We start from the raw sequence: 27,358 nt of genomic DNA on the forward strand, positions 1-27,358 counted from the left end.
ACCCATTCTTCAGCACTTGAGAATAAATCTCAAAATAATAATTACTGTATTTGCATGTAACAAATACTAAGCCAGTGCCCTCTGTGCGAAAGTAATAAGGCAGCATATCAAACTGAAGCATTAGAAAAATCAATTCAGAGCAAATGAACACAAGATCACTCAGGTTTCCTGGTGATACTGGAATGTGGAGTCCAGCAGCTTTTCTGGAAACTTGGATCCCTGAGGTTTTCATGTTAAGATCACAGTAGGTGATCTTATGGAGAAAGCCTCTCAAAACCATTTATAAAGCCACCATCACCACTAGAACTACTAGAAACAGAAATCTGTTCTGGTGCTTCTAGATAATTTGGCTATAATTAGGGTTTCTTTCAATAGTTAAACATGTTTGATATAGAGAAATTTTAGGATGAAAACTTGCAAAGGATTGTGAGTGTATGTGATATTGTACTATTTTTCATAAGCCTCACATGAGCTGTGCTCTCCTTACAGCAATTTTATTAGTCACTAAATTTACACAGGTGTAAGATCAATAAAAGGAACTCCATTTGCTTGCATGTACATGAGCTGTTCTCTCCCAAAGTGTGTACAATCTTTAACATTGCTTGTTTTCTTTGAATTTTCCACACAAAATTTTAAAGCACTAACTATTCTAAGAACTTGTTTGGTTTTGATCACTAGTAGCCCCTGTATTTAGTTATGCATGCTAAACCATGGAATAGTTTTTAAACTATGCATATGACTGACCTACAATGGAAAACTCAATACAGAGATTTAAAAACTCAATACTGTGATGTGAGACTAGAGAACATGTATATCCTCTAAATTGGTTTGGTTTGGGTTTTAGTTACACACAAAAGATAGCAGGACAGACACCAACATTTTCAAACCTGGGTGCCTAGCCTTCTAGTACCTAAATAGGTAGACAGGTTTTTCAGAGGTTTTGGTGAAGTAGCACCTGCTGCTCCCACTGGATGAGTTGACAGGTAGGTGTCAAAATATGGATTTTAGTGCCTAATTAGAGGCACCCAGGTTTGAAAATGTTGGCCTGAGTGTGTAGTGCAATTGGTCAGAGATTGTAATTACTTGCAGTATTAAACTATCTATGGAATTAATGAACATCAGAAATCCCAGGCAAGTAGTTCAGCACTATTTCCCCCTCCCCCAAATGATGGCAATCCTCATGCTCCAGAACACAGGCTTGTATGAAATATCAGGAAAGATTTTGCCCTGTTATATAATTGGCACATATTCCCACATAGGAATAAAGAGAAATAATGAATGGGTAACCTTCTGAAGCATTGTCTATTGACCATTTCTACAAGCAAGATAATTAATTGAAAGGATAAATTGCATGTTCTGGTTTAGCTACTATGTTCTACACTTCAGTGAGTGAGAATGAGGGTTTCATTTGTTTGAAAGTAGAGCATGGTCCCCTGGATGGATTGTTTTGGTTAGAATTCTCTGATAATTACCAAAAACATTGCTTGTGTTGCAGTAGGACAAGATAGATTGCATTCCCAGAACTTTTAAGCACATATCATCCCTTATCTACACAAGAGAGAGTGAAATATATTAGAACCTGCCTTCAATCCCCTGCCAAAATCCTCAGACAATAACTGAGTCCAGAACAGTAAATATCTCCATTTCCATCAGTGCTGATGTGGGTCACTAGTTAGAGGGGATTTTATTATAATAAACAACACTTTAGACCTGAGGATGTGCAGAACTCTTGGATGGTTGAGGACATGTACTGTCCATGTATTTCAGTGTAAAAGTCTTCTCTTCCCACCCACCCCCAAAAAAGGGGCAGGTGTTGGCTTTCAGAATCTCTGAACTAGAACTTGTTGCTACATTCTGGCCCATTAAATGAAAGCCATTTGTTACTGCCCCCTGCTGCTGGGGCATAATAGTTATGAAGCCCCACTATCCACAGGCACAAATTCAAAGAGGGGCCTTCATAACTCACGTGCTCCTCCAGTCCCTATCCATTTTACCACCCCCACAATAGGTCCATCCAGCTACAGGCTCTTTTCAACTCCTCTCCCAGCTGTGCCTCAATCTCTTCTAGTTTTCTCCATTGTGCCTTTTGTCTTTTCCTCATTTGCTTTTTCAAAGCGCTAAGAGACATATGCTGCCAACAGGCCAGTCCTGCTGCCTGCTATTGCCTTGGATAGGCTGATTCCTCCCTATGTGTTTTGCCCACAGTTGGGTGCTTTAGGGACTGGTGGAGGGAAGGGCTAAGAAGGAGCAGGCTGACTGCTAGCAGCTCCTTCAGAAGCTATCTGTCCCCGCTGCAAGTGGCATCAGGAGTTGTCACAGCAGACCTGGAGATTCATCATTTTTCCTTACCATTTAACTCCTGTTTCCCCCACCAGTACTGGATACCTTGGAATGGAGTGAACGATTCAGCAGGATCCTTTGGCAAGCAAAGAGCCTGAAACTTGGCCTAGTGACTAGTGCCCAGTGCCCCAGCCAGGAAACTGAAGGCCAACTGATTTATTCTTTGCCGGGGCAGAACTAAACAGGAGATTAGGGATCAACACACTCAAATGTTTTCAGTTGCTGAGGGCTGGTGAGACTGGCAGAGACTACACTACTACCTTGAGTTTTTACCCCTTTTTTCTATATACACTGCCCTCCTCCCACCCCATCCCATCCTTCCCCCTTCACTCAGGGAATTTTGCTCTTTCCTGTTCAGTAGCTGCTGGGTGACTTGTACTAGTTCCTGGCTCTACTCCTCAATGCACATGGCTCACAGTGCACTGTACAGAAGCAGTGCCTGTTCTCAGATCCCTTTTTATTGGGGTAATCCAGAAGATTCAGACTGGCCCAGCACCCAACAGAGAAGGGGAGTTTTGGTGAATGGTGGCCCCAATTTCATTCTCCCACTCCATATGAGTCCTGTCCTTTTCAGGCTTCCCTTCTTTCTTAGAATAAACTTTATTGCTGACACCCCAAACCCCAGTGCTGCAGCTGCTAAAGGAACACTATATGATTCTCTGGTTTACACATCCCTAGGAATGGCACTAATTAAGGGGCCACAATGGAGTCACAGCTTTCAATCCCCGATGTTGACAGTGGGAGGAAGAGGGCTCCTGCTGCAGGCTTCCCACACAGACACTGAAGGTGAGAGGAAAGAGAAAATGGTGGCAGGGGGCAGAGAAGAATGAGATTCCCTAGATGCCTGAAGCTGTTCTTGTTGCTCCCTGGTGTTGCAGGCTTTCCTTAGAAGTCAACCAGCTAGGACAATGGAAATGGAAGATGGATGTAGGAAGGAAGCCCAGAGGGAGAGAGGAAAACTAGGAACTACCAGCACATTCAGTCTGCACTGTCATCAGTCATTTGAAAGGCTTATGAACCCTGCAGGCTGGAATCACTACTCTGCTTATACTATGGCTTCAGATTTCAAATGCAACAAGTTGGTACCAGGGAGATACTCTGAGGCACTGCTCAGGTCTCTGGTTCTCCTATTTGGAACTCTGGAAGAATCAATTAGTGTCCATTCTCAAAACAGACATCTAAGATCGGCAGCAATGTCAGAAAATTGGAACAACCTTTAATATATAGTGAGATCTCCTGTTATGTAAAGAATTGCTCTATTCAGTTATGTGAAGACAGATGGGACCAGACTTAGAGGAAGGCAATTTTTATTCTTTTTTTTGATCCCTTCTTTTTAAATGAGCAACTTGTTTTATATAAAACTAATTTTGTCTTTTGAAAAAAAGACCACAATCCACCAAATACAGTTTTTTACTGGTATCCTCAATGTTAGTTCATGCACTGTTTTACAAAGAGAATTTAAAAATGTAAATTTTTCTGGACTGAGAGTCAGCTGGAACTATTGCTATTCATATATTACTGAGAATTACAAGAATTTTGAGATAGCTGCATGATGGCTGAAATTAAAAAGGAAAAATTGCAAACTTTGTTTTTAACATTAACACTTTATTATGTTTTCTTAACAGAATTCAATATAGCAATATAACAAGAGATACTAAATACAAAACATCATGTTCTTTTCTAAATGTTCAATAGTTCAGAGTGCCATAGATTTGTGGAAAGATCACCACAGAAAAGCAAAATAGCATATTACCATAAAAGTATTTCTTTAAATAAAATTTTGAAGTTACTCTAAGAGGTTTTGCTTTGTTAAGATTGTGCCCTGGAATTGTCCCACCCCAAACCCTGTACATTGAGCCAATCAATCAAGCCGGCCACAGTAATCCAGATTCCAGTGCTATGCAGTTGATAGATAATTCAAACAAGTCTCAGTCTCTGTGGTCCCATGTTCACATCCTTTGGTTTCCAGGTCACACCGGGAACACCTATTTTTGCAAGAGCAGAAACTCTAGAGTGTTTTGAGAGCTTAACAACCAAAACAGATTACAAAACAGAGTAAACAGACTACACTTTTTAAAAGCTACTGAGAAGGACTTTGTTAAACAAAACAAAAAACACAACCCTAGGTAGGTTTCTTTTTAGGCTCTCTTCATTTGGCACAAGAAACAAGTGTGATCTAAATTCAGGACCTAGTCTGTTTTCCACATGTAAGAGGCTGGCTCCCTACCCTAAATAAACCACAGGGGCTCTCCTTTGACCATGGCAGCTTTTAAAGTCACATCAGCACTCTCTCTTGATTGGCCTGCAGGGACCTGAGCTGATTGACAGAAGGCATGCTCACCCACCATGAAATTAATTCACTGCATCTGCAGCATTTCTGACCCCTGCTAGGTTAGAGACCCAAGAGCAAACCTGGGCTTCAAACTCTGCTGTCCAGCATCACAGAGCTTTGTGTTACCACTGGGCTATCATGCTGGTGCCACAAAGTTCATTATTTGCATTGCATAAATCATTTGTTAATGTCATCAGCTTCACAAGAGGGAAATCCAAAGCTGGTGCCCACTATTTGGAACGTATAAATGGAATACATTTAGAAGCTGCACTATGTGGTCAAGGCTCACTGAATAATTCTGTTTTTGATCTATAGTGCAACCTTTTTTCTCCCCCACTCCCACTGCTACTATGTAGGTTTTAGCCAGCGTTTTTAAAATAAACATTAAAGAAAAAGGCTGCACAGCATTCTAAGAGAAAGCATGGCACTGAGCTCCGTAAGACTGTATCGAGGTTAAAACCATGCTGCTATCTAATAAGACAACTGATCTAGAAAAAAAGTTCTAGCATTTTCTAAAAAGCTACTAAAACTATTATCAGAGGGGTAGCCGTGTTAGTCTGGATCTGTAAAAGCAGCAAAGAGTCCAGTGGCACCTTATAGACTAACAGATGTATTGGAGCATGAGCTTTCGTGGGTGAATACCCACTTCGTCGGACGCAAACCATTATGTGATACTACCATTTTAACGTGTTTCCTTAGTAAATATTTTAAGAATACAGTTTTAAAGATCAGGTTTTGTAGAGTGTTGTTGTACAACCTGCCACAGAAGTTCATTATGTCATGTAGCCTGAAGCATACAACATCTTGCTAAGTACTGTGCAGTGTGTGTGTGTGTGTGTGTGTGTGTGTGTGTGTGTGTGTGTGTGTGTGTGTGTGTGTGTGTGAGAGAGAGGAGATTTTCACCCAAGGTATTCCACTTTGACAGATAACCATTTGCCTTTAGTTAAATTTGATTATTCAGTACACATTCCTTTTCATATCTAACCTTTGCCAGTTACAGAATGCCATTAATTTTCTAGACCCAAAACTCTAAATAATGCTTCAACAGAAACAGATAGAATGGAAGATCAATTGTTAATTCATCCTCAGACTACTGAAAGCCTTTGATCCATATAACAGGCTAGAGTAAGAATTTGGAATTAGATGGCACCTTTAACATGATGTGTCCCAACCTGCTTTATAAGCAACTAGGGGATGGTAAGGTAGTCCAGTGATTTGTCAAGTGAAGCAGCAGATGTTATGTGCTCACCAGTGAAACTCACATTTCCCCCACCCACACTTGAGAAAGATTAGCTAGGACACCAGCTCACTACTCTTTTCAAAGAAGTGAGATGGGATCTTTTGCCTCCCTCCTGGCTGTGCAGGTAGAAGATGGAGACCCTGGGTTTAAGATTTCCCCCCAAAGGATGGAACCTTGCTCTCCTAAGTAACCTGTTGATCACCATTAAGTGTATGAGGAAAGAGAAGGAAAATACCTACCTCTAAAAAGGTATTAGAAGGAGCAGTTAATACTTGTAAGGTGCTAAATATGGTCATAAAATTATCTTACTGTTGGTCTGTCGGAGAGGTTTCCTTGTCGAATATATTCTATAGCAGCCTCAACAGAGGTCAGGCAGTATCCCAGTTCATCCTTTGCTGAACTGCAAAACCTGAAGTTTTTGATGTAACTCAAATTTGCCATCCTAGAAGTAAAGATAAAACACTTATCCTTAAGGATTCATGAAGGTGTGGGAGAGAGGGGCTTATTTTAATATTGCTACTCAGCCTACTCAGAGAGGGGAGAGAAGTGGATGGAACTAGAAGCCAATTCACATTCTCTTATCACAAGGAGCTAGCAACTATATTTACAGACCCCTGAGCTTGTTGAGAGCCCTAGGAAGGAAAAGTTTTGGGTTATTTTAGTATTTGTTTGAAACTGAGAAGAAGGGAGATAATGGAAGAGGCTGAACCAATTGTCCAGCAAGGGGAGATGAGAGCTTACATACAAAATGCCCTGAAACTGCTGGATGAAAGAACGAAGAGTTATGCAAAATATGGATACATTTAGCATTCAGTATGGACACACTTTCCAGGATTATGAGGTGGTGCTAAATTCTATGGTACTTGAAAAACATAAGCACTTCATTAATTTTAGATGCCTTTTTACAAAGAAAGAAAGGAAACAAAAAAAGTCTGTTAAAAGCCACATCCAGGATTGCAATGCTAATGCAACTGTTACATTGCAAGTACATCTAAATGTACAATTCATACTATTAATCTCTAACCCAGTATCCATAAAGGTATGTTAGATATTAGCAGTAAATAGTTAAGTTCATTTCAGCAACATTCTAGTTACATTATCCCTCTGGATATTGATTAATCTCCAGGTGTTCCACACCTTTGAATGTCAAGTTCCCCAGGAACCAAGCTGGGAATTGAGGATTGGTTCCTGGCTGCTTTGAGACAGATTAAGTCAGGAATTTTGGTATGAAATAGGTCCAAAGGTGAAGATGGGTCACATCAAGAAGTCTGGAAGGGGCAAAAAAAACAAGCAACATTTGATGTGTGATGGACGAGCTATAAAAAGGGGAGGGAAATGGAAGCAAGGTTTACAGCTCTTTCCCAAGGGACTGGAAACAAGCAAGTTCCTTTTTATTGTTGAGGGTAAAGATCCCTTCAAACCTATTTGAGAAATTGTTATAAAAAACAGCAAGCCTGTCCTTGTAGAGCTAGCTGTTTCTAGAAGAATCTATATTTATTTATGCAGCAACATTATGTACAAGTTACAGATATGTTTGTACAGTAAAAAGAAAGTTACATACCAGTTAGGAATCTCTGTTTTTACAAGCAGATACAGTAACACAGAGAGAAGATCATCTGCACACATGGTCTCCATGTTCACTGAAGGAAATAAAAGAGTTTGTAATAGGAAAAACTTGTGGCTTAAGCCACAAGAGGCCAAAGATAAGAGCCAGGACTGAACGCGGATTTTAATATTTAAGCTTTTTTAAACTCATTTCAGATAGAAAGGTTACTTATTCAGTATTTTCTACTGATACCCTCAACAGGACCCAGACCCACCCATCAGATCATGCACCTTCTAGGTGACCCATGTAGGCCAGCCTATTCAAGAAGTGTCAGCCTATGGTAGAGTGCAAAAAATACCCTGGAATCACCTCTGTCAAACTCTTCCCTCAAGAAGTAAAGGAGTTTCTATGACTCTAGGTTTTGAATAATTACTCTTCCCAAAACCATGCACAGCCCTACAATGGACAGCCTCAGAGCCAAAGAGCCTTCCTTTAAAATAGTAAAATAATAAATAACTTTGTGATGGGGGAGGAGAGACATGGACTGTGGAGAGCTACTGCCTCCTGTTCACTGGAGGGGGGATTTCTTACTTCAGCCCCATTGAACAGTTTGGTGGGACTATACCAACACTCAATATCTGACTTCAAGAGGGTCATGTTTCATTAGAGGGAACTTAATTTCACATCTTCAATGGATTAACAAAAGGCATCATGCAATAATGGGAATAAACATTTATCTTCCAGGATTATTGTTCCACAGTTTTATTCTATTTTTAAGTGTTGTAAAGAAAGTCTCAATTAACTTAACATCCTTTGGGAGTCAGTGCATTTACAAGATTATGGTGGACTCTAAGGCAGATGTCAGAGTGCTGTAGCAACTCAACAGCGCTACAATGAATCACTCAACTCCTTGAAGAAAAATATTCCTCTGCAGCAGAAAGAAATCAACATTAGGCCTTTTCTCTGCTGTGGTATCAATGCAAGTCAAGTGTTTTTCCCCCACAGGATGTTTATGCCCAAGGTAAGTATACTACTTCAAGGGTCTGTTTTGCCCAGTGTGACTAGATAGCAAGTGTGAAAAAAATCGGGATAGGGAGTAATAGGTGTCTATACAAGACAAAGCCCCAAATATCAGGACTGTCCCTATAAAATTGGGACATTTGGTAACCCTAGTTTTGCCTGTTGTACTTAATATTCTGCAAGCCAGACCCTTAGTATTCTATTTGAACATGAATTCTTCAACATATAAAAATAATATTAGAGAGTATATATACAGAGAGCACAAATAAAGTTAGAGAGTATATGTAAAGTGCTTTCAAGATGAAGAGTGCCACATATTAAAAATTAATTACCAGTTCATTGCTTTGAATACCAACCTCTTTGGCTAGGAGACTGCATAATAATTTGCACCACTTTTCGAAGACAGATCAGCTTCTGTTGTGGGGAGGTGCATTTATTCAGCTGACCCAATTCTCGCTTTGCACGTGGAATATTAAAGCTATAAAATATTTTTGAAAGATAAAAGCCTTAGTATACAACCCAGATTTATGAGATGTACTAATTAAGTATGCTTGTGCAATTGTTCAAATTTCAGGCAATACCATGAATTAAAGCCCAAGAGGCAGAGTTCACTTCTGAACACCCTTGGAATCAGGGAGATCTGCATTCGAACAAAAGGTGGAACTTGTTGTTCCAAATGTTGTTGAGCACATAAGCGCCAACTCCGTGGGTGCTCCAGGGCTGGAGCACCCACAGGGGGAAAAAAAAAAAAAAAAAAAAAGGTGGGCACTCAGCACCCTCCAGCAGCCCCCCGATCAGCTCCCACTGCACCTCCCACCCGCCAATCAGTGCCTCCCCCTCCCACCCACTGGCAGCCCTGCCCATCACTGCCTCTGGGTGATCAGCTGTTCAGTGGCGTGCAGGTGCTGGGGAGGGCGCGAGGGAGGAAGGAGCGAGGGTGGGGAGTGCTCAGGGGTGGAACAGAGATCGAGCACCCCTTAGCACATTAGAAAGTGCTAACCCAAGCTGGTGCCCTCAAACCCTTTACTTTTCTATCTTTTGGAGAAGTGAGAACATCGCAGGGGCTAGTGCAGAAAGAAATGGACTTCCCTCCCCTGGAGTAGCGAGCAGACTTTGGAGAAGAGCTGCTTTTTGGCTGACCTGAGACCTACTTAGCTTTAATCCATTCCTGATGAAGAGTTATTTAGAAGTCCCTCATCATGCAACTCTCACCTGAATTCAGGCTTAACTCCAATATCTTTTTGCTGGAGATCTTGGAGGCTTCTTGTAATTTTGTTAAAGGCTGCATCCTAAACAGTGAATAAAACACAATATTTTTAGAAGCTGTACAAAAGTTGGTTCATCAGTCTTGCATAGATTTTTTTTTTAATATAATTAAAGAGCTTACCTCACTCGCCTCAATAGTTCCCACATATTTAAAGATCAGATCATAAATATCATGATGTACATACATCTGGGGAACAAACACCACAGTTTAGAAAGGAAAAGGAAAGAAGAGATAAAAATAACCCATTGATGTTTTTGCCCAGCCTCAGAGACTTACTTCAACTGCTTGTTTCATCAGATTCATCTGAGGTTCCTGCTTTGCAAGCATCCTCTAAAAGATATGGGAATTTATGCACGGAGTTAAATACATTGTCTAAGCAATAGGCAGCTATTTTCACAGTACAGATTTACTGAAGTAGTGCTTACCAAGTGAGAATCCCTCAGTAAATGCTGGAGGCATTTGGTGTAAAGTGCATTAACAGAATCCTGAAAAAATCAAGACATGATATTTTAAAAAGTTGCTATGTTATTTAAATATGAGCAATGCAATATTAGAACTCAGGATTTGTCTGATTATCTAAGCCAGGCAAGTAGTCCCATTCAATTAGTAAAATGTACTGAAGTGCGGAGACAAGCAGGATTTGATTATTATTTTTTAATTACCAAAAAAAAAAAAAAAGCAAACCACCATAATCCTTTACGACTAAATACCCCACATTTTCACAATTCTATTTACAAAATATTTTGTGACATGAAAAGCTTTAATAAAATAAATTCAAATAGTGAACTACCTAGGTACAAACATTAGGTCAAAATTCTAGGTTATCAAAGGTTAAAAGTGAGATACTGACTATGTAATGTCGTAGGCTTTTTCTTTCATGTTCTTTAAAAGTCCTATGGAAAGATGCAATGTGTTTGTCAAATCTTTCAGAATGTCTTCCCAAAAATTCTCTCACATCCTCAATGTTTTTCAGGGAATAAGAATTTGATGGGGTTTTAAATTCTTCTGCAATGAAAGTTAGGAGTTAGTGCACCACAAAGCATCCAGGTTCTTTTTCCATCTGTATTGCAGAATCTGCTCCCATTTATCTAGGCAACTTAACCATCACCTACAGCCAAAGCAAGCTCAACTCTCATTCCCTCCAAACCAGATTTTAACCTTGTAGTCTTCTACTGCTCTTCTGAAGGTGTAGTAAATAACCAGACCAAATAACAGCACTCCTTTAAAAAGAGAAGTTATTTTCAGAAGCTACATTAAGGTTTACGGTTTGATTCCATATAGGAGTAAATCAGACTCATTTAAACTTATTGTTCAAATCCAGTTTTCACACTTCCCTGCCAGTTATTACTCCACTTTCCCTAATGTCAGTTTCATTTATACAGTTTACCAGACCCTCTGCAAGATAAAATGTGAAAGTAAAGTATGTTGAGCCTTTTAGGGACAGCATTCATTTTTAGAAGTTTCCATTTTGCTTTTTCCATTTTATTTTACCCTCGGTGAGCAGCAACGACTTGCCAAAATTCTGCAAAAAAAGCTACATATACTGCTTTAAAGCAGTTACTCTGGCAATATTTCCCTAATCTTACCTACAGTATCTCCAATCCAGAGCAGGAAAGTGTTCTTACTCAGATCCATGTCAAATGCAGCCAGTTTAAGAAGCAAGAATTAAAAATTTTAATACTAAAATCAGGCATCACCAAAAGAAAAGCTGCTACAAAAAACGGTTATCAGACAACTTCTAAATACGGCAACTGACCACATCAAAGAGTTTATTCAATCTCAAGATCTCAGTAGAAAGGGGCAACACCATTAATAAAGTGATACAAGTACTAGTTTTAAACAGAGTCAAGACAATAAGCTGTCTGATGATGACCTACCTGAAATTCTAATTCCATGTTGCATTAAAAACAAGCATTTCACAGAGCTGACTTTCAGTTCAAATTGAGGCCATTTAAAAATAATTTTATTAAGTCTTATACTACATAAAAAAAAATACCAGCCAAGGTTTAAAGTTTGGTTCTTGCCTAGCTACACTATCAATAGTGATAGCATGCCAGTTTAAAAAAAAAAAAAAAAAATCTTGAGTTTTCCATCCAAAGTACTGCTTTGTAAGACAAACCTAAAATTATACTTAACCCTATAAAATAGAGGACTGTCTTGTTTCACACCAAAGCAGACCAACTGTTGGTGTTTTCCTGGCATTTCTGTACGCACCTAAGATTTCAGATTCTTCCAGGGGATGAGCTATACACAATAAGCTAAAACTTTCTTCTTTTTCATTGTAGAATGTTTCCTCAAAGAGAACAGGTACTGAGAGATGATGATTAAAACCAGTTCCTAAAATAATCAAGTTTCCTTGAATAAAGATTTCCTGAAATTAAAAAAAAAATAAAGTCAATCATAATATTGAGCAGAAAAACAGGAAGTTGACAATTGTAATGCATAGTTCTGTATACTAGGAAAAGAAGGGTGTATTTGTAAGACCAAAAAGACCATTAAAAGTACTTTGTTGTTTTCTGTTTTAGCTTATTATTCAATAAGTCAGTGCTGCAGGGAGTGTTTTTTTTTTTTAAATCCACATTAGTAATCTTGGATGATTTTGTGCCCCCGCCCCAAGTTTGTTCTCCACTGCATCTTTTGTTCAACGAAAATTCAGACACATTTGTTCAAGATTCAGAAATGGGTAGGTGCCCAAGTTTTTAGTTACTCAACTTGAGACACCTTAAAAAGGGCTAATTTTCAGAAAATGCCTACTACCCATCTTCTAATAAGGTTATGTCCCTTTAAAAGGTGCCTTGAGTTGGGCACCCAAAAGTCACTAGCCACATTTAACACAAACAACAAAAAACCCATGCTTTTCCACATCCACCTTTAGCATTTTTTTTAAAAGAACTTTTGAAATGCTTTAAGTGCACTGAAACTTATTTTATGGGCATTTGGGACAAAAACACCCATTTAAGCAAGAATTCTGAACTTCTTTATTTCAAACTGCACTGGGAAAAAAAAAATAATGCCACTAACTGATACTAGCACGCCACACGGAAGGACTTCTCATTTATAGCAATTAGCATGACTGTCCAGTTTGTTTTAATACATCTTTAACTTTGTAACATTAAGTCACCAGAATGTTTCTGAATCAGTTTGTGCAGAGTGTGAGGCGACTGCAATTTATAACTTAAGAAAAAAAGTCTGAGACTCTGTGCCATCCTCTTCTGGACAAACTTCTCCCTTACTGTCTATACAAGTAAGCTAGAGTACAAGCACAGAACTCAACCCAAAGCTCTCATGGACAGAACAGACAGCCCATCTGAGTTTGTCCTACTAATTAGCTCTATGAATAAATACAAATACTTTGCACAAATGCAGTAATATTAATTTGAAGCTGTATCTCCATTTCCCCTTCTGTAAAATGAGTTTGGAGTTACACTCCCAGTAGCAGAATCAGGAACAGAGACCAGGCCTCCAGTTATCTGCTCTAGTCATTAGATAGTGCTCTCTCAAACTCTGCCTACCCTAGGATCACTCAAAGTTTGGTCTCTCCCCCTTCACTCTCATCTATCATGTTCCCAGGCAGGATCCCTCCACCAGATTTGGTGGAGGGATCCTGTATTAACAAGATTTGTATTAACAAGACAATACCTTTCCATTTAGGGTCTGAAATTTTTCTTCCACTGGTTTTAAAACATAGGAATCAAATTGGCAGGTAGAGAGACTGCTGCTTGAAAGGCTCCCTTTGCACGGTACTAATATCTGGAGAAAGAATAAAATCAGTCAGTTAATCACATGCCTTTGTAGGAGGAAATGCAGTGTGCCAACTGCTTCCAAATCAAACAACCTTTGTTCTGTGTTCCTCATCAAGCACTCTTCATATCAGACCTGTATCATTTGACAGTGCATGTCTATAATTTACTTTTATTATTATTATTAAAGGAACAGAGCCCATAACCAAGATTCCTGCTCAACATCTCAGATCACATAATTTAAAAAATAAAAAATGGTTTTATTTTAGCTGCAAGAGATAGGAGATTATCAGAGTATAGATTTTAAGTATTACAAGCTGGGGACAATCAGAGCACTTTGTACCCAAAAGGAAAGGCAGATGGAACTTGATGCAAAAAAGCAACATCTCTAGCAAGACACCAAGTCATATAAATACAGATCTTATATTGCTGACATTTTTACATTAAATTAAAAACCCGAGACTAAGCAGTTTAAAGTGTTCATTAAGGTATTTTCTTAGACCAAGTGAAAGGCCACCAGAAAAGGGAAAAACAAAACAAAAAAAACATGCATAGTGGGGCCTCCTCCCATTAACAGGTTAGTGGAGCCTTTAGAGCAGTGATTCTCAGCCAGGGATATGGGGCCCTCTGGGGAAGCCACGAGCAGGTTTCGGGGGGGGGGGGGGGGGGGAGGAGGGAGGGGGTTTGCCAAAATACACCAAAGAGCTGGGCTGGCATTAGATTAGCTGGGGCCCAGGGCAGAAAGCCAAAGCCCGTGCCCCACCACCTGGGGCAGAAGCCCAAGTAACTTAGCTTTGTGGGGTCCCCAGGAAATTGTCCTGCTTGCTACCCTGGCCCTGGTTTTTAATCTACTGGATACGCAGAAAAACAGTTGTTGTGGCACACATGGGGCGTGGGGGGAGCGCTCAGAGAAAAAAGGTTGAGAACCCCTGGTCTAGAGTGAATTATGGAATCAATAGAAGAACATTAGTAGTACTGAACTATACAATCATTTGAAATGAAGTACAGTCTGTTCCTAGCTTGTGTGAGAGAACTTAGTGCTCATGGAAGGTGCTGGATTGATGTTCATACACAGGACACAGCACAGTGACACTCCAAGCTTCCCTCCCTCATTCTGCCCAGCCATTGTGCCTCAACCCTGACCTGGAAGAAATATCTTAAAAACTATTCTCTTATCCACCACCTTGCTAATTCAATCCTCTACATCTCTGCCAGTTTGTACCCTTCGGGGTGGATTCACAATGCAAACATATAGTGCCGGTGCTAGCCCCGAAGCAGGAATATTCCCCCCTCCCAATCCCCAATACTAAAACAGGCAAGTTCTTACAATAAAAAAAGTGAATGGGAGGCCCTCTTGAGCTGCTTGGGGCCCTAAGCAATTGTTTAGTCTGCTTATGCAGAACACTGGCTCTACAAACATAACCACTGGGAGTGGACTGAGGCCACTAAACTGCAGTTTGGTGAAGTGTTAAGAGCAGTGACTTGCAATTGCTACTATCCTCACCAGGATTTGAGCTGTCTGAAAAAGGTTTTAAAAGGAAGAAAAAGTCTGCCCCCTTTGCAATCAAAGTTCTCTTCATTATAACAGACTTGCTCACTGTTTCACTTTGAAGCATTTCTTAAAGTTCAGCCCTTCATTTTAACTGGGATTGGAGAGAGAAGAAAGTGAAAAGATGGAGTGTGGTTTCTTCAGGCACCATAGTTATAAGTAAGGTAACTGGAGAAACCCAGGATATTGCTATAATGGCCTTCAAATTTGAGAAGTCTTCTGCGAATCATTTAGATTGTCTATTGAGTTTGCTTATAGGCTCCCTTGGCAATTGTCAGACCAAGTTTTCAGTACATATTGAGTATGCCAAAGGCGTCTTGCAATTCCAAAAAAAAGGTAAGATTTACTTGAACCACCAACTTTAAAAAAAAAAAAAATAATACACCAAACATCTTTTCAAAACTACTTTAAGAGCCAAAAAGCTATGCATAGTCTCAGTTTCACTAACACCGCTTATCTAGGACATAATGGCGTCCACAACTAATTTAAGAAACAATCTTATAAGAAACAGTTGTTTTTTAGGAAAAAGGAAGAAAATTCTGCTTTATCATGTGGAGAATGAAGCATTAAGTGTTAGATTATCAAATACATAAATTATTCCATTCAGGGCTCTTTGAGCAGAAGTTGAATTAAAAAAAAAAAAAAACACTTAGGCTATGTCTACACTACCGCAGTAAGTTAACCTATGCTACGTGAATAACGTGGTCGACGTACTTTGGGTCTGACTGTGGGCTCTACACCGCGGGGGAGGGGGGGGGGCGATAGGAGAAAGTCTCCTGTCGACTTACCTTACTCTTCTCATTGTGGAGTAGAGTACAGGGGTTGACTGGAAAGCGATCTGCTGTCGATTTGGTGGGTCTTCACTAGACCTGCTAAATCAACTGCCAGTGGATCGATTTCAGAGCATTGATCTGAGCTGTAGAAAACTCTTCCTACACAAGACTTTGTTTTTGATATCCACCCTGCCCCACCTCCCACCCCCGCTGCCGACCACCTCAATAGCAAGAAGGAAGTTATAGATCCTCTCCTCCAAATTTGCTTAGTTACAGCAACTCAGATGAGTCAGTCACACAGAAAGAAGCCAATTTACTCAGTCATACAGAAAAAAACCAACAGCTACTTCAAACAGCTAGACTTTAAAAAAAGAAGTAGCACAGCAGGATTCTGAACAGCCCTAGAACTACAAGTTGAAACGATATATTCAGAGAAGAATAGAAAGTGGGACTGTGACTACCTCTAAGAACTAGTCTGCATAGCTCTTAAAGCAAAGCCTTTCACAAATCTAATACACCTTTCTAAAGCATTTTCACTCTTCTCTGTATCAGCTATGCATTTAAAAAAAATCCGCACACAATGGAGGGACAACTTAAATACTGGGATCACACCAGTTTCTACGTTTAAAGCAGCACTTCAACAAACTAGCTACATGCTAATCTGTGACAGGCCAATATTTCTCTCTGGTAGAACAGTTATACTAATGAGGTAGCAGTACCATTGTTTCTTGCATTCCCAAGTCACTACCATTTGGCTGCTTGCCACAAAAAGGTCACCAGAGAGAGAAGAAAGGTAGTCTTAAAAGGTACCAGGGCAAATGGCATATTAGTTCATACATACAAATTTGCCTAGCTACCATTAAAACTACCTGGTGAATATTTTGAGCCCCTATTCTTCCATCAAGAAACTGATCTAAAATTGGTAATATATATGCCTAGTTTTCAAATGAAAAATAAAAGATTGTCACAGACTACAACGTTGTCTATTCCTGCTGTTCTCTGGAACAGTGCAAAAATTTACAATTTCTCCTAACTAAAACGCTTTCAGTATTGAAAGATACTTTGTACAGAAACACTTCAACTCTTCAGATAAGAGCACTCTCTGGAAATATTAACACTGCTCAGAGAAACAAATGCTTTTATTCTGGAGGCATAAAAAGCAATACCATTAGCAGCAAAATCATCTCCACAAGGAGGTCAGACCTGAGATGAGCAAAGAAGCAGCAGGTACCAGGAATCTTGACAAATTTAAGTTCTGCAAATATTTACATTTCTAACAGCAGCACTACAGTTTCAGACATTCACAAAGCACTCTGACTGGACATTGTTTAGTCCCCTTCTCGCCATTCCTTTGGTACGCAAGAAGATCTTATTACTGAATTAGAAGTACAGTAAACTTTAAAGAACAATTTAAAAAAAGTGCCTTTTTGTTTTGTGCTGCCAATATTTAAAAGTTTAAATGGAGCAGTTTATAGAAACTTAACAGGCACAGTGTCAAAATAACATTTTACACTGAAAGCCTGTTCCAACAATACTGTGCAATGTCCTCCTACATTAGTTATAGAAAAACTGGATACTGCACAGGCCCACTTGTGTATGTGGACAAGGTTAAATGTTAAACTATTATTAATACTGATTTAGGACAAAGCCTGTGTAAAAAGTTATGCCTCTCCCCCAATTCCCACAAGAAGAAAAACCAAACAATTGCTTTCATACTCAACATTTCTGCTCAAATCCCATGAAAGTGGTAACCCCAATATTTCAGTTTTCTTACTCCATGTATTCTACATACTGCAGGTCACACACACACACACACACACAATGTTCAACAGATAGTTAAGTTTCTAAACTTTGAATACCACTGATGCAGAAATGATTTGACACTTAGCCCTAATAATGCATCTTAAAAAAAAAAAAAGCTTTCTCCAAGATTTTAAGATAAATAGGCTAACTAATTTTTCCTGTGCCATTGCTGATCAAAAAGCCCAAGAATAAGTGAGGTTATTTAACCTAATAAAAGACATCCGTAGGCTTTGGAATTAGAGCTACCCTCTAAATAAGGTTCTATGTAGCTAATAAATAAAAATAGAAACCAAGACCATTTGGAAAGATTGGCCAGATTGCTTTAGAGAGCATAAAATTATTGTAATTCTTGCTTGCAAGGCTTACTCACAAGCTGTGTTTATGCTAGGATGTTTCCCCTAAAAATTTCCCATGGCTAGTATTAGTGGCAACAGTGCTGGGAACGAGGACAGACAGAGGCCCAGGAGCCAGTGGTTAGTTCCCCTCTCGCCCTCAAATTAAGTGCTGTTTTGTCTAGACCTGCTTCAAGGAGGGTATAAACACCAAAGGACTTAAAACACCTACAGCTGCTGGTGTTTCATTTACATTAGCATTCTCGTCAATGGAACTGCATCACTGTAAGCAACACTTGGAAGTGATACAGAACAAAACAAAAAACAAAATATTGACACAGCCATGCAGAAGCTACCATGCAAGTATATTTGAATTCTCCGGCTAGGCACTTTAAAAGTGAATATAGGATTTATATAGCATCCTTCATAGGAGTCATAGGTCAAAAGTCCTCATTTAAAAATATCTAATATTTACTAACACTTAAAAAGCAGGAATAAACCAGGTTTTTATTAGTTGATGTTTTAATGCCAGAACAGATTTGTGCATATTGATTTACAATATAAAAACAATTGCAAAATGCTTCGGTTCCCAGTCTCTCAAGGTCATAATTATGACAAACAGTACTGGATATACAAGTTATTCAGACCAGCAAGGACAACTAGAAGATAACGCTTGATAAGAAGATTTCCGTTAAGTAAAGATCCATCAAGTACAGACAGTCTTTCAGTAGTGCATTCAACAGTTACCTGGAGTCTTTAAAACTGAACAAAAACTATAGTGGCATGATATTTGTAGCCTCATGTCATATAAAATAAAGTAGCTTGTTGGTCAAAGGGCCATTCTTCTCTTCCCTTACAAGCCAGGGACTCTGAACACAAGAGTGCCAAACCCATATGTAAAATATGCATTTATATTTTGGGTCTTTCTATGAACCATAATTGTAAGAATCCCCCTAAAAGGTGGAAGCCCCACCATACATTCTATCTACTACCTCCTGCATTCCCTCATGTATATATAAAAATAAAAACAATGTAATATACTTTATGTATCTCAGTTTTGATCTAGTTTGTTGGCTTGCTCTCATCATTTCCTAAATTTTAGTGAGAATCTGAGAGATTTTATTGCTTCTGTATGTAGTCAGTCAATTTAAAACAAGCTCTTTACTTACAATTCCATGGAATTCTGCAACTTTCCTGCAAAGGTCAGGACGACGTTTCTGAATAGCCAAATAAAAAGGATTTTTCAAGAGATCTTCATCATACATAGCCATATGGACGTCAGAGATTCCAAAGATATTTTCTAGAAGAGATACAAGTGTTAATAGAATAGCTGTTTAACGTCTGTAATATTGTTTAGTTTTCATATTCAGATGTAATAACATTTGGGAATATAGAAGAGGATATTTTTGGTATACTTCCTTTCATGTTTTAGAGAAGTATAAACTACTCTCCTTATCTCACATCAAGATACAGAATATGTGGAGCTAACTCCAATATAAAGTGACTGATACAGAACCATGGAACTTCATGCAAAATTAGTCTTCATAACCAAAGATTTCCTATTACTATTATCCCTCCCCAGTTCTTCCAACTGTTACACCTACTTGTGTGTTAAGTTAGACTTTATGCTACTGGGGCAGGGACCATCCCTTCTAATAAAATCTGCACGCCACCTGTTTGGGGCCTGAGTGTTGCTATAACTGTAAATAGATGATTTCAAACAACCCAATCTACTTACTTTCAAGCAGTATTATAAAGAATTACTGCAGTATGCTGGCTGGAAAAACAAAAACACACACATGAACCTTTAAAACCTTCATTACTGCAGTAACAACTGGTGTATGAAAAACAAACCCTGAGAAGATAACACAACCACTTCTACCATTATTCTTTGTGTAAATTGCACAACAGTCATGCACAGGTATTTTCAGGACACTATCCTCAGCTATCAAGGGGAAAAAGTTACTTAAGGAAAAAAATTTCCATTATATGAAATAGTACATCTATTATGAACCAATTAATCAAAATTTCAAAGGAGGCACACAACCAATAGCTTCTGACTATAGCTGTCTAGGTCAGTGTTTCTCAAGCTTTTTGATACCAAGGACCAGCTTGCTGCCTTTCCTAAACTCTGTCAGGGAAATCCCAGGAACCCTCACTGGCCCATGAACTGGCTGTTGAGAAACACTGGTCTAGGTCATCTCTTTTAGAAATTAGCCAAAAACTAATCCCTACTTTCAAGCCTGCCCTTCTCCCCATGAATATGGGCTAACGGTGCTCTGAGACAGACACCACTGACAATAATTACAACTAATTAAGTGTCCCATTCTACCACACTTACTCGCTGTAAGGAATACCTTCCCTCCAGAAGTAATCCCATTGATTCAAGGTGAAAGAATTAGGCTCAGAGTCTAAAAACATATTTTACCTGATCTGTCATTAATACATTTGTGAACCAATCCTAATGAATTCAGGTTTTAACATTCAGTTTGTCTATGAGCTCATGTCTAATGGAAGAAGTCCAGAAATACAGTACGCTTTGGTAAAAATAAAAAGGTCTTTCTTATAACTAAACTAATGAATGGAATAAAATTTTGTTTCTAAAGACGCTAAAACCCCATGCGAGTTATGGCTTCCTAGGTTCTAATTCTCAACAGAAGTTCTACAGTACACGTTTTACAAACGTGAGGTTCAGTGACTCATAATGGGATGCCTCTGGAATGACTTCAGAATTTTTATTTTACATATAGGATGGAAAGGAGGTCAGTCAAGGTTACAAATGTCTGGGACGTAAATTCCTAATGTGTTAGATTGGAAAATCTGTTTCCCCCACCTTTATCCCTTAAACAGAACAACTACTGTAGCAGAGGAAACTACACTCCAAGATACCCTTTTATCAATGCTCTCAACCCAAACTTGAAGACTTTACAAGTTATTCTATGGTACGATGTCTTGGCAAGTCTACGCAATCCCCTTTGCAGAAGGTAACAGATGTTTGTAATGGGATCCCCAAGTTCAAAAGAGGCTAGACTTAAGACCAACATTTCACTCAAAAGAGGAACTCAGCATGGAATCTGGGCACTATCCACAACATTTAAAGGATATTTTTGTTTTAGGTGAGCTTTCCTAACTTTATCACCTATTTTTAGGGAAATTAATAAAAGTGCAATTCACTCACAGTTTTCAATTTGACAAAGGTCATCTGGGGAAATGCATTTACATGCACCAGACAAACATCAGAACAGTTTGAAGAGCTGTGCCCATCTACAACAAATCTATATCAGATATCTTTAGCAGCTGTTCCAGCTCACTTTCTATCACTGTTCACAAGGCCACAGAGAAAAATAGCAACATGCTCCGTGTTAAAATATAAGTTATTATGGCCAGAGCTTTTGAGTTGTGCAAACTGTCAGAGCATATAACGTGACAGTTACATTAGTCCTGTCACCACATTCCTTCATATTGTTCATTACACACTTGTTTCTTCCTGTCCCAAGTTAGAATGCAAGCTCTTTGGTACAGAGACAATGTCTTAATGTTTGTACAGTCTGATTGGCGCCTATAAGCACTACTGGTTATAAACACAGTAGGTCAGAGGCACTCTATAAAAAGTAAGTCTATTTTACCAAGTATCTGAGGGGTAACCATGTTAGTCTGAATCTGTAAAAAGCAACAGAGGGTCCTGTGGCACCTTTAAGACTAACAGAAGTATTGGGAGCATAAGCTTTTGTGGGTAAGAACCTCACTTCTCCAGATGCAAGTGAAGAAGTGAGGTTCTTACCCACGAAAGCTTATGCTCCCAATACTTCTGTTAGTCTTAAAGGTGCCACAGGACCCTCTGTTGTCTATTTTACCACTTATTTTGGAATCAATTTTTCCTAATTCCAATAAAAAAACATAGTACATACACAAAAAAATAATTTTCTAGTATAGTACTGAATAGACCATGAAGAAAAAACAAAATGGCACTATTCACTTAGTGTATGAGGATAAAGGATGAGATATTTATTCTAATTATTATTTTAAGTTTTCTATATGTACAGCATACAACAGGTCACTTATTGCTCTGGGTCAGGGGTCGGCAACGTTTGGCACATGGCTCGCCAGGGTAAGCACCCTAGCGGGCCGGGCCAGTTTGTTTACCTGCTGATGAGGCAGGTTCGGCCGATTGCGGCCCCCACTGGCCGCAGTTCGCCATCCCAGGCCAATGGGGGCGGCGGGAAGCCGCGGCCAGCACATCCCTCGCCCGTGCCACTTCTCACCGCCCCCATTGGCCTGGGACGGCGAACCGCAGCGAGTGGGGGCTGCGATCGGCCAAACCTGCCGCGTCAGCACATAAATAAACTGGCCCGGCCCGCTAGGGTGCTTACCCTGGCGAGCCGCGTGCCAAACGTTGCCAACCCCTGCTCTAGGTACTCTTTCAAGAACCTTTAGAGTTGAATTACTTATGCTATCCCAATGTATCTACCCTCTTTCTCCCGCATTAAACATTTTCTTCATTATATGCAGTTGCAGTCTTAACATATTGTTAATTAATAAAATGCTAGATGTTCTCTTATTTCTCTCATACTTTCACACTGTTCATATTAGTGAGCTATGAAATATTCCCCCACTTCATTTCTTGGTTGTATACCATGCTGGCAGAAGGACAAAGCCTCTTTCCTTTGAGGCTCCCTAGGGTCCAGGAAGCGCATGTGACAGCAAGATGTGAGTTTCCAAAACAGATAGTGTAACCAGAGGCGAAGAGGCAGCTACACTATGCATCAGATGTAGCCTTATGATCCTATACCAGACTGAGAGCTCCCCCTATTCTAGGCAGAGTTAGTACAGGTCTGTCGCATCTTACGCACATTTAACATGCGCGATTTCAGCTTTACACGGTTGGCAAAAACAAAAAACAAAACAAACTAAGAGAGAAAAACAACAATTTTAATACTGTACCTGTAGTGCAGGCGATTCCGCCCGCCATTGAACTCAATGTAATTTTGACTATACGCGGTTTTCACTTTACGCGCTAACCGCAGAATGGAACCCCCGCGTAAGATGAGACAGACCTGTAATGCAGCCTATAACTCAGGTTGCCTGATACTTGGCATTGCAAGACCCTGTTTTCAGTTGCTTATAACTCTGTCAAAGGATAACCATTCAGGCTGAATTTTTCCATGCTGGGTATCTGCCTGGGGCTGAACTTCTTCAAAAAGCTTCAGCTAAGATAGTTCAGCTGTTCCCAAAAATTAGATTAGGGAAATTTTTTTTTTTTTTTTTTTTGTAAATGTCCTATAGCTGTTTCATGGAAAAGCTCTAGAAGCTCCATGGTTCAGACCACAGAATTAAAAACTGGCTGGAGCTGACCGACCTCCCATTCGACACATCAGGGACGTGCCTTTTGCTGATCCCAGAAAAAAATTGCCCAAAGGCTGATAGCATGGTCAGTTCACACATACTCAGCAGAGGATTATTAGAGTTAGGCAGCTAAACTCTGAAGACTTTGCCTGCACCGAGCATGCTTCAACAGCTCACCAGGATTTTCCCCTGCAATTGCTTCTCCCATTACTACAGGCCAGGGCCCTGGAACAGAGCAGAGACACATTCTCTCCTATACTCTCAAGGCTCCCCCTGCTGGCACCCAGGAGGCAAAGAAAAAGGCAGACACCTGACTCAGGCCTTGGCTACACTGGCGGCGTACAGCGCTGCAACTTGCTGCACTCAGGGGTGTGCAAAAACACCCCCCTGAACACAGTGAGTACAGTGCTGTAACGCGCCAGTGTAATCAGAGCCTGCAGCTCTGCACACTTGCTCGCAGTGCTGCAAACTATTCCCCTCAGAGAGGTAGAGTACATACACCACTGCGAGAGCTCTCACAGCGCTGGCGGCGCGACTATACTCGCGCTTCACAGCGCTGCCGCGACAGCGCTGGGAAGTCCCGAGTGTAGCCAAGGCCTCAAATGCCACCTGGTGCATTCCCAGAGCACTATCCATCCTGTACACTGAATGAGGCAGGGGTCCGGCACAGGGGGGGGGGGGGGGGGAGAGAAGAAGAAAGCATGAGATCATGTAATTAGAAATTATAACATAATGCATATACAGGAGGGGGATGAATTAAGGTTACATATGCAATCTTAATTCAGGTATTTCCTAAATTTGTAGTGCTTGACTTTGCATCCTTAACATTCATTTAATGTAGTTTTTGGTGTGTTATTTATAATTAAGATAAACTGTAATGATCCTACCTGGGCTAGAACCTTCTTCTCTGATCCTGAGAAGTCTTACTCGTGTAAATAATTGATATGTCTGATCCTCTTTAAAGCTGGAGTTACTCATGGGAGTAACGTTTGCCAAGACTGATCATGTGGGGTTTTTCATGGACAGGATTAAAGGAGAAGAGATTCACATATATGGCTCAATCCAGAGTGTCAGATTTAAATTTATCCCAGCAGCAGCAACATTAAGATGCATGCAAAACTAAAAAAGTTATCCTGATTTTAGTTCTCATATAAAAACAGTTTCTTGTCTAAACAGTCAAACTAAAAAAGTTACACGGATCTCAGCAGGAAACTAATTTGTGTCTATGTTCTGAGATCTTGTATTTCCCAACGTACTCTATTTTAACATTTGGCTTGCCAGGAACTATCCTTATTCATAAATAGTTGAACTGTTTAGTCATAAGCTATTGCTAAATGATATTTCACAAGCTACCGAAAAGCTCCAAGAGCATTAATATGTTAAGTCAAGAAGCTAGAATGCAGGGTTTAAGTTTCCTATACCACAAAGACTGGGAAAGAGAAAATAATGACTGGGGACACAAAGTGTCCTTAAGCCGGTCACAGTTTTTACTTAGTTATTTTTTCAGAAAGATGACCAAAAAAAGTTCACCTTTCTTTCTGCCATATATCCATGGAACATAATTCCAAGATTTCTTTCCATCTGGAAGGGAAGACTGAAAAAAGCTTTAGTTGTCCCTTTAACCGTGTGATAAAGCTGATCAGAAACACAAGAGAGGTGCGCGTGAGAAACCACGCCATCTGTAACCATCATATCCCAACTCATGGGCAAAATACTGAATTTAATTTATGAATATAGATAGCTTAGCTAAATGTGCTGTTTGTAATCCACTGCCTGGACCTAAAAAGAACATAATACAAATCCAAGACAGACTAGAGTGATTTAAAATAATTTTGATTTGACAGATGGTCACAGGAAGAGAGTTTAGTGTAGTGATCTTGCTTCAGTTCCCAACACATGAGATTACACATCACAAATAACTAGCTCTAAACCGCTTAGTGGCAGCAGCCATAGGACAAGCAGACTACTGAGCATGGTTCAGTGTGATCTAGAGCGCCAACAAAATGAAATGATACAGAAGAACAAATCCACATTCAAAAATAAAAACCGATTAAAACACTTCTGTAATTAAGATAACAAATATATACCATGCCTTAATAAAGAAGTACAAAGCCCACAACATACCTTGGACTTCAGAATATAATTTATCCTCTCTGCTTGACACCCCCAAACAACATCATCATGGTTGAGAATTTAAACTTTGACTATCTTAGCACATTAACAGTTTCCTCAATTGTAACTCAGTCCCCTTGGGCTTGAATAGTATTATATAGCTGCACACGGGGTTAAATACTTGCAATATGGCCAAGTGACAGTTGCTCTGGGAGCCACAACTCTGAATTTCCTTCCCCCTCATTACCTCCTTCCTCCCTTTAGCCCAGTTTTTGTGGGTTGGAGTCCTCAGCTATTAGGTGATGTTCTAGTATTTGATTTTAAAAGAAAAGAAAATAGTAAAGGAAAAGGGTGAGTTAGTACATTGAAATATTTGTTACATTCAAATCTCTTGATCTCCACATGGTGTGTCTGTCTGGAATTCAGTACATAAAATGTAGCGTGGAAGAAACGGGTGGAATGGACTGACTGCCTGTGCAGTTTTTTTAAACCAGGAACTGGGAAAGGTATTTTCTCTCATTAAAGGCAAAGTTTTTAAAAGTTTTCATTTGAGTTCACTAAGGCATGGTAATCATGGAGTCCTATGACAACTTTTTAGAGTCACTTATCAGAGCAGTACTGCACTTCAATACCAGTGTTTCTACCATCTTTTGTACTAAGACAAACAGTTTCACCATAGTTAATTTTTACTTACTAAAACATTTAGTGACATTTCAGCCAACACTGGCGTTTTAAAGCTACGTAATACCGTGCACCAGAATCACCAACCTGTACACTTGTCACTGCAGTAGCTACAGACACACCAGCACCAGACTTGGCTGCTACTTTGCTTTGTGATAAACAAAATCCAAGAACATTTTCAAGCCACTCTTCAAAACACTTGCACAGTAGGTACAGCTGAGACAGGTGGAGAACTAATCAAAGTATGTTCTTGCTTGTTATTTGAAGGAAACTGGTCTAACATTAGCACAGGCCTGAATAATGGCTGAGGCTTTTTGATTTTCAAAGTTTTCAAGCTCTCTTGATTGAGATATCTAGATGAAAAACAAACACACAATCCCTCCTTCGGGGGGGGGAGGGGGAAAGGCGGGGAAAAAAAATGTATATTGTCCCAAACTACAGGCAGAACTTTCTTAGATGATGGTACTTAACTTTTGAGTTTACTCCAAATGTTAGTACATCTGAGCCAAGGTTTGTTAATCTACAGCACATGAAACAGAATTAACAAGGGTTTTCAATGATTCAATAAGATAATTTAGTTATCATAGGACAGGGGAGCCCATTGGTAAATTAAAAGGGTATGAGATTTAGCAAGTAATTCTCTATAATGTCTTTCAAGAGCTACATTTTCCAAACACATTTGCAAGAGTACTCTACCCTAAAAAAAGTATCAATCTTTGTCTTTGGATTTTAAGCATTTTCTACCTGTCATTTGACAATTCCTATAACAAAGCTATGGCTGAATCTGCAGTAGAGGTACCGTCTGGGATTTGGTATTGGAAAACACAGTCATCAACTTAAGGAGCTATTCTAGAGAACACTGTTCTTATTCTTCCATGTAATAATAAATGTAAAGATCTGTTGTCAAGAAGTATCTGACTACAGGTATTATCTATTGCTGCCTCCAGGTGTAAATAATTAGAAGCTGAAACATTATGTTTCCTCCTGACAAAAGGTATTCCTTCAACCAGTTAGTCTCCCATCTAGTTTCAGGCAAGTTTTCTAATGTAAAGGTCCGATGCACTGAAATAAGTAGTAACATATTACTGAAATGCATCAGACTTTTGCATGTAAACCCTTTCAAAGTATGAACAGATGCATAATTTGGATAGTCATAAGCTTATCATCAAGTCACATAAGACTTTATATCCAGAGCTAGGGCTTATCCTTTTTCCACCTGACTAGGTCCATTATGCAATTACAAATCTTTGCTTACATGTAGTTCAAGTTCACCTAGTGTC

At 39.5% G+C, this 27,358-nt stretch overlaps 1 protein-coding gene across 5 annotated transcripts in view; it reads right to left on the reverse strand.

The window, feature by feature from the left end:
- ANKRD27 (ankyrin repeat domain 27) overlaps positions 1-27,358 on the reverse strand; it is a 74,713-nt gene that overhangs the window by 45,174 nt on the left and 2,181 nt on the right. For all 5 annotated transcript variants that reach the window (XM_065567149.1, XM_065567151.1, XM_065567148.1 and 2 more), the window contains exons 2-12: positions 19,112-19,242; positions 13,385-13,495; positions 11,960-12,116; positions 10,596-10,750; positions 10,171-10,230; positions 10,022-10,075; positions 9,866-9,931; positions 9,691-9,767; positions 8,835-8,956; positions 7,474-7,552; positions 6,222-6,354 (exon numbers count right to left, since the gene is read on the reverse strand). In XM_065567149.1, the coding sequence (XP_065423221.1) occupies positions 6,222-6,354; positions 7,474-7,552; positions 8,835-8,956; positions 9,691-9,767; positions 9,866-9,931; positions 10,022-10,075; positions 10,171-10,230; positions 10,596-10,750; positions 11,960-12,116; positions 13,385-13,495; positions 19,112-19,213 (1,116 nt within the window). In that variant the 5' untranslated portion in view covers positions 19,214-19,242. The remainder of the gene's footprint in view (positions 1-6,221; positions 6,355-7,473; positions 7,553-8,834; positions 8,957-9,690; positions 9,768-9,865; positions 9,932-10,021; positions 10,076-10,170; positions 10,231-10,595; positions 10,751-11,959; positions 12,117-13,384; positions 13,496-19,111; positions 19,243-27,358) is intronic.

Source organism: Chrysemys picta, chromosome 14 (assembly GCF_011386835.1).
Source record: "Chrysemys picta bellii isolate R12L10 chromosome 14, ASM1138683v2, whole genome shotgun sequence".
NCBI lineage: Eukaryota > Metazoa > Chordata > Testudines > Emydidae > Chrysemys > Chrysemys picta.